Here is a 7,885-nt window from a genome sequence, read left to right on the forward strand (position 1 = left end):
TAATGGGAGGAGACTTGCCATCACTCAAAGCAGAAAAAACGACACCAAGGAACAATCTTGACCCTGCCTTGCTAACTAATACTGGCACAGCCTTGCATTTTGCAGGGAGACCTTGGCAAAACCACGTCAATTCTGTATTCCTCAGATATCTGCTCTGAAAAATAAGAATATTGTCATCATCTTTCCCCAGTGCAGCATTCTGCACTCTGGAAATGAAAATCATAGAATCATGGAATCATTAAGGTTGGAAGAGACCTCTAAGATCATCGAGTCCAACCGTCAACCCAACACCACCATGCCCACTAAACCATGTCCCTAAGCGCCGCATCTACACGTCTTTTAAATACCTCCAGGGATGGTGACTCAACCACTTCCCTGGGCAGCCTGGTCCAATCTTTAACCACTCTTTCAGTAAAGACATTTTCCCTCATGTCCAATCTAAACCTCCCCTGGCACAACTTGAGGCCATTTCCTCTCATCCTATCACTAGTTACTTGGGAGAAGAGACTGACACCCAACTCGCTACAACCTCCTTTCAGGTAGTTGTTGAGAGCGGTGAGGTCTCCCCTGAGCCTCCTTTTCTCCAGGCTAAAAATCATTATATGAAAAACGAGGGTCAGATCCATCAAGGTATTTAGGGGTCTTGGGCTTAAGGTGATGTATAAAGGCACCTGGCTTGTTCAGATTTTGTAAAATCGATTTGTCTCTCTGCTTTCTTAGGAGCTACAAATACCTCCATAAATCTGGCCTGCAGTACTGCTAGCTGGCTAAATCCTGTTTCCATCTGCATCATTAACTGCTCGATTTCATTAACCTTACAGAAAAAGTACATTTTGCATGTGTCCCCGTTCCCCAAATCACTCATTTCTCAGAGCCTTCTCCACACATCTCCATCCTCCCCACCTTCTTTTTGAGTCTTCTCGTGTCCTCACTTATACTTACGGATGCTGCTGTCAGCCCAGTAGATAGTGTAAAAAACTCATTTGCAGAATCAAATCAAGGACACCATTGCATATGTTGGTTTTTCCCAAGCTTTCCTTGAACCCCGTTCCCTTTCGAAGCTCAGTTTTCACTTCCCTCTTCCTCATGGTCATGTAAATAATGAATAAGTAGCCACAAACTCCCTGCAGTGACGGCCATTTCTGAGAAGCAAAGGCAACATCACACCATACCCTGGGCTGGAGCTGATGCAGAGAAAGAAGCCAAAACCAGCATGAAAGCTAGGGCCACTAGCTGACACAAGTCTTCTGAGCTGTTCAGACTTGTTGCTGCCTGCAGCAGGCTTTTTCAATCTACTGTGGAGGCAAAATTAATTTTTAATACGCATAGCTCCCAGTCCCAAAACAAAGAGACACATTGTGTTTTATTTAGCTTGGAATGTGCCTCATTAACAGCATCCCCTGGTGATTTTTCATGAGCTCTCTAAGATAGCTGAACCACCCAACGACTCTTCGGTTTTAATGTGCAATTTACTGCAAACGCTGGGCTTTCTTGCTTAATACTCAAAGTTAGCACAGAGGTGAGACATGACTTCTGAACACACCAGGCCTCATCCTGAAGCACACAGCCATGGTTAAGGATTCTGCTCTGCAAGAGATCCTGACACCATCGTCATTGGCTGGTCTAATATCACCATACCCCACAACCTCCTGAGGCAATGCGCTTTGACATTGAGAGCCAAAGGGAAAATACTGGTTTGGGCAAGAGTAGCAAGCTCTCAAAATAACTGAGCAACAGATATGAAATCACAACTGAGGTCTGAGCTTTCCAAATCTTGTTCATCTTAGGTGTGGAGAGCTGTCCTAGACCTGGAGAGATGTCCTTTCCTGGAACCAGCTGTGCCCGTGGGAGGTATTCTTGCCCACGGTTACCTGTCAGTGCAGACTGCTAGCTGCCACCCTGCAGCTTGGAGGGTAACACCAAAAGAAGCCGGCATGGGGTCTTCTGACACAATAGGGTCTTCTGACCGTGTGGCTTAAGTGCAGACACAGATTTTTGATTCAGAAAGACCTCTTAGGTCACCTAGTCTATCCAGTGCCAGGCTGATGAGTACCTTGATGCACCTAGTTTTAAGGGACAGAAGGAGCATCCTAACTTCTTGTCCTGACATACAATCAGACATACAGTATATGAGAGATATTTCAATATATTCCCTGTGATACTATGTCTGAAGTTTGACTCCCTTCAATACGTTGAATTCTTTATCATCTCTTCTATACTTGCTCGGTGGTTACCTTGAAAGTACAGTTTTCTTTCTCCACCTCAGTCAGGTTGTTAATCACGTGTCCTTTAAAGGCCACCTCCACATAGTACAAACCCTCCTGGGGTGAGGGCCTAGGTGGAAGAAAATGTGTTATGTTATTTTTATACAGATTGGGTTTATTTTTCAGGAAATGCCAGGTCCTTCACATGGTCTCCATTCTTAGTAGGTCCAATGAGGCTTTGATAGAGCAAAGCAAATTTACACTGTGAACCCAAACTTTACACATATGAATACAAACTCTAAAAGTACAATTTAAAAGAAATGTGGAGGCACAGCAAGAAAGTACAGTTAAGTGCAGAAGGTGATAGGACTACATCAGAACTCTATCCAAATTGTATGTTAATACAAAACACAGACATGTTCATTAGTGTTCATTAATACTAATGAATAATTGTTATTCATTACTATTATAATAACCCAGGGCTGTCTGGATTTACAGGGCATCTTGATCCTGGTTTGTAAATTAACGCTGCATCCTTAACACACACAGTTTCTCAGCTCAGCATTCAGCAGAATTAACTCCCAGCCAAATCACAGTAGCAAGAGATGGAAGACCCCATTAGGGTCACTCTTACAGTCTCTTGAGATACCCCTAGTCTTCCAGTCAACCAACCTTCTTTAAAGTTATGACAAGATGGAAAACAGGGAGCTTAGATTGCCCAGCTGGTGCTTGAAACCGTATTTGTTTCCTTCTCTACTCATAACCTCTCTCTATGATCTTGGACAGGTCAAGGACACCAAAAGCTGATAAAATCCCCCCAAGATTTTTTTGGGAGTTTTGCATCTAAGAATTTGATGTCTACAAACCTTTGAAGATCTGAGTCTAGCCTCTCCAAGAAGCCTCACTCCAACTCTCATGCTAGCTAGCCTAGTGCTTCATTAAGTTGAAACAAGGATAAATGCAACACAGCTTAGGAAGTGCTCAGGTGCAGCCATAGTAGCAGCTGTAGGAAGTCCTTCAACTCCCAAACTACCTGTACAGACACTGAAAGAAAATGAGGATCCTGCCCGACAAATGGCAAAGTCTTACCCACACTATAGTCATGGATCATACCTTGTTCTGCATCTTATAATGGGTAAGTCAAAATACAGAGGAGGCACATCACACGGCAACCTGGGCAGGTCTGGATTCACCAGGGACACCTCCAGCTGGGATGCGCTGGCTGAAGAGACACATTCCAGCTGGTGGGATGTTGAGCCTAAGTAATCAAAGTCAACAAGAAGAGCTCTGTGAGGACAGGATCACTCACATTCAGCCACACATGACAAACATTTTTGAATGTGCAACCCAGCTTCTCTTTAGGAGCAATGCTTAGAGCCCTTAATCAGGCTTTTTTAAATCATGTTTGTGTAATTTAATATTGTTGTGGTTTAACACCAGTCAGCAAATAAACCCCACACAGCCACTCACTCACTCCCCTCCTGGTGGGATGGGGGAAGAGAATCGGAAGGGTAAAAGTGAGAAAACTCATGGGTTGATATAAAAACAGTTTAGTAATTAAAAAGAAATAATAATAATAACAATAATAATAATAAAAAGTAGGGAAAAGAGAAAAAATAACAAAGAGAGAGGAAAATAAAACCCAAGAAAGACAAGTGATGCAAATGAAAACAACTGCTCACCACCAACCAACCGATGCCCAGCCAGTCCCTGAGCAGCAGCTCCCCCACCAACCTGCCCCCTAGTCTTATGGCTGAGCATGACGTCATATGATGTGGAATATCCCTTTGGTCAGAGCTTTATATGCTGAGCATGACGTCATATGGTACAGAATATCCCTTTGGTCAGTTGGGGTCAGCTGTCCCAGCTGTGTCCCCTCCCAACTTCTTGTGCACTCCCAGCCTACTTGCTGGTGGGGTGGGGTGAGAAGCAGAAAAGGCCTTGACTCTGTGTCAGCACTGCTCAGCAGTAACGAAAAACATCCCTGTGTTATCAACACTGTTTTCAGCACAAATCCAAAACACAGCCCCATTCCAGCTACTATGAAGAAAATTAACTCTATCCCAGCCAAAACCAGTACACATATTAAGACCACATTCATCCCACCATGCAGCTGCACGGCTTTTTTTTGCCTCTAATACAGTATTTGGTCTCTCCCACATGTATTCTACTGCAGAGATTGACAGTTATTGGGGGTTTGAAACACTTCAGCCATCTACACTGGAAAAAACACATGTCCATAGATATTTAAAGCACCTCCAAATTAGTACCATTTAACACAGTCTTTACAGTTGCTGATGTCTTGCATAGTTTTGTTGACAGGACCTCAAGTTGGCCTGTGCTGTAAGGTGGATCTGCTTAGCCCATTTCTTTAGAGTGATCTGTCCAAAGGATCAAAGGCTTTTAATCTTCAGAAAGTCAAGCTTTATCTGAACATAAACTACCATGCTTAACTTTTGTAGCATAATCAAGTACAACTAGAAATGAAGAAGGCTTACAAACAACTCTCCCTTTTTTCACGGTCTTCACAGGTGGTTCCCAGCCCACAGACTCACTTTAAATGACATCAGTGGTTTCTCGATTTACAGAAAACTGCACATTTCCTCCTGGTCCCAGGAACGTTTTTCACCTTCTCCCAAGGCCTGGCTGTCCGCTTCCCCCCACCAAAAAAAGAGACTTTGCTTGAACTGTGAGTTCACAGCTGTGACTGTCTCTGCCTGCCACACAGTGCTGTTGGAGAAGCATCTCCCATGAAGACACGAGCTGTCTTTCCTCCCTCCATTTCATCATCTCTATGGGAACGCACAATATTCAGACAAATAAGACTGATACCATTCATCATAGTTATAAACAACAGTGTCAGAACTTGAGCAGCTAAACCAAACATACACTTGTCCCAGAAACCAACTCTCTTCCCAATAAATCGATATTCAGCACTGCTGAAAATCAGGCCTAGCTTTGCACAGTTGGTTTTGGGCCCAAATGAGCATGGCATATCCATTTCTGTGATTTTTACTCATATCTCATGTTTATCATTAGTGTTTTTAAAGCTCCAGCATCAGAGAACCTATGAATAGAGGAGACTCTCAGCTTTCCTTCAAAAAAATGGTGGCAGGGAGGAAATTTCTAGCCCTAAGTCTACAAAAATAAGGTAGAAATCTGACTTTTCTTGCTTAGAAAGAACTTAAAAACAAGCAACCATCACCAATAGCTTATGAAGTAATAATTTCAAGCCGATATCATGTTATGGGTGCCACAGCTCATGTATCTGTTATTTAGGGTTTGTCACTCCAACCACAAATCTCAGAATGGAGCTGATTCTCTGTTACTTTGACATGTGCTTTATAAGAGTTTAAAACTCACCGTCCAGGGTAATAGTAATCCATGTTCCTCCAGCAACACTGCCCTCTCTGGGCTTAATGAGCAGTCCCGTGGCTGTCACTGCAAAAACAACCCAGCTATGTCAGGCTGAAGTGCAATGGAAACATCTAAAACATCTCATTCAGGACAAGATGTAGTAGTCTGACAGCTGTCCTCCTGTGATCCCGCCCTTCATCTCATTTCTCCTTCTCAGGCATCCAAATTAGTCGTATTGCTCATCCTTTTTCCCCCAACTGTCTCCCCTGTGTAATAGTCCTGCTTCCCCTCGGGGGGGGGGGTTGATGCCTTCAGGACTTGATGAACCGAGCTACAGTCTGAGCTTCCTGTTCTCCTCAAGAATTAAAATAAAGACAAGAAACCTCATGTTTATTCCTCCGGCTCCCAAAGAAATGTGGTTGCTGACTTCTGTACACCCTCCCAAACTTAGGGCTGCCCACAAAATATATCCTCTTCTGGCTCCAAGACAGCCTGTCCAGCTCTTTCTTGACAAAGTCCTTAAGAAAGAAACACAGGTCTGAAAAGGAACTCTTGCTTCATGAAATTAAGTCACCTGTAACTTGCTATAGAATGCCTTTCATAAAAGCATCGAATTCTTAAGATAATTTAGGATTTATTTTGGGGACCCTCATCGCCTGAAGCTAATAGAGATGAACCAATGGCTGGCTTCTTTTTTTGTAGCCAAATATCAGAACCTCCCAGAAGTCCTTTTACAGCGATAACCAGTTTCCTGTTTAGCATTTTGGGAGATTTCCAACTTCTTAGCTGTGCATGAATGCACTCTCACTGAACACCAGCATTGATCACTGAAGCCAAATATTGGACATACTCGCATCATGATCCCTTAATATCGGCGTGCAAACAGTGATATGACTATCATCAAGTGAATGAAAACCAACAGGCATGAGATGAACCCAGGTGGAACAGGGAAAATTAACAATGAATCCAGAAATCTCCACTGGCTATGGAAATAATGCCATGAAAAGCCACTGATAAGGGTGGACAATGTCCAATATGCTGCAGTCAATATTCCATAACATTCAGCACCTTTTAAAGATGCTTCTCCACACCTAGCACTCACAGTCAGTCTGTATCCAACCCAGTGGCACTGGATTTTGCTGGTGTTGTATGACCAGTCTGATTGGAGACAACACCTCTCTAAAGACACTGTGTAAAGATTATCAGCTCAGCACTCAGAAAGGATGGTCTCCAGAGGTTCATCTTGGACTTTGGATGGGGATTTCATAAGAGACTGGCTCCAGGATCATGGCTTGGGGCCTTAGCACCTCCCCTGTAACTTTAAAACAAACCCCATCTGTATTCTTTCTTCACATTGCAGACCTGTGGGAGCAATGGTCTGTGTTATAGCAGACAAGACGGACTGCAATGTGGAATGACGGAGAAAACACTGATTCATCTCTCACACAGTATAAAGGACCAATATATTGCAAACCATACTGTTTTTCCTCCCGCCCAACAGATCTACATAGAACGCATGCCCCTTCGAGCAGATGACTTTCCAGCCAAGCTGAGGATGAGCGTTCCCCCACTGGGGCCGTGTTTCGTAAGACTGACTCTGCTTAAGTGGCAGGCACAGGTGAATTAGTGAAAGCAGTTACGGGATTTAGAGCCAATGGTGTTAAACTCTCCTAGCTCTGAGCTGCTTTATGCAAAATTGTTGCGTCTGTTACATGAAACTAAATCATGCCATGGTCATTCTCCAGCTCTGAAAGCAAATGACTTGACTATGCTATTAAGCTCTCTAGCCTTCCACAGCTAGCTCCAAACTAGGAATGGCCCCTGCTGGCTCCTGCAGGTGTGCTTAGGAATTGCTTGGAAGAGCACTGGTAAACTTGTTCACAACAGTGCTGGGAATTGTTTTAAGAATATGAACATTTGAGTCCCTGTAGCTTGGGAAGTTCCTTGGTCTTACTTGCTATCATAGCCAGTCATAACACACATTCCCCTTATCAAATCCGTGCCAAGAACTGTTTTAACATTTAAAAATATAGACCATCAACTTCACTGCCTTCACCCTGGGTTTTGTATTAGTACAGAAATAAACATGGGTCAATTGTTTTAGCCACATTTTAAATGAGCAAGAACCTCAAATTCTCACCAGTGAGCACAGAGACTGGGACACCCTTACCCAGAACAGCCCTTGGTTGTTAAAACTCAGTTCAGACCACAAAAGCGCCAGGCATAAAGATAAAATCAAATGGCAAGAAGATAATTTAGGATTTCGGATTGTTTTTATGGCAGGATCTAAAGGGCAAAAATCACAATCACTGTACGAGGCACTT

General features: G+C 43.4%; 1 protein-coding gene across 1 annotated transcript in view; it reads right to left on the reverse strand.

The window, feature by feature from the left end:
• The window catches only part of PKHD1 (polycystic kidney and hepatic disease 1 (autosomal recessive)), a 279,334-nt gene extending 272,914 nt beyond the window's left edge, over window positions 1-6,420 (reverse strand). The window contains exons 1-5 of the mRNA XM_009319748.1: window positions 6,412-6,420; window positions 5,997-6,079; window positions 5,568-5,662; window positions 3,318-3,462; window positions 2,235-2,334 (exon numbers count right to left, since the gene is read on the reverse strand). Coding sequence (XP_009318023.1) covers window positions 2,235-2,334; window positions 3,318-3,462; window positions 5,568-5,662; window positions 5,997-6,079; window positions 6,412-6,420 — 432 coding nt within the window. The remainder of the gene's footprint in view (window positions 1-2,234; window positions 2,335-3,317; window positions 3,463-5,567; window positions 5,663-5,996; window positions 6,080-6,411) is intronic.
• Window positions 6,421-7,885: the final 1,465 nt, after the last annotated feature.

The sequence above is a fragment of the Pygoscelis adeliae genome, unplaced genomic scaffold (genome assembly GCF_000699105.1).
Source record: "Pygoscelis adeliae isolate BGI_AS28 unplaced genomic scaffold, ASM69910v1 Scaffold121, whole genome shotgun sequence".
Taxonomy (NCBI): domain Eukaryota; kingdom Metazoa; phylum Chordata; class Aves; order Sphenisciformes; family Spheniscidae; genus Pygoscelis; species Pygoscelis adeliae.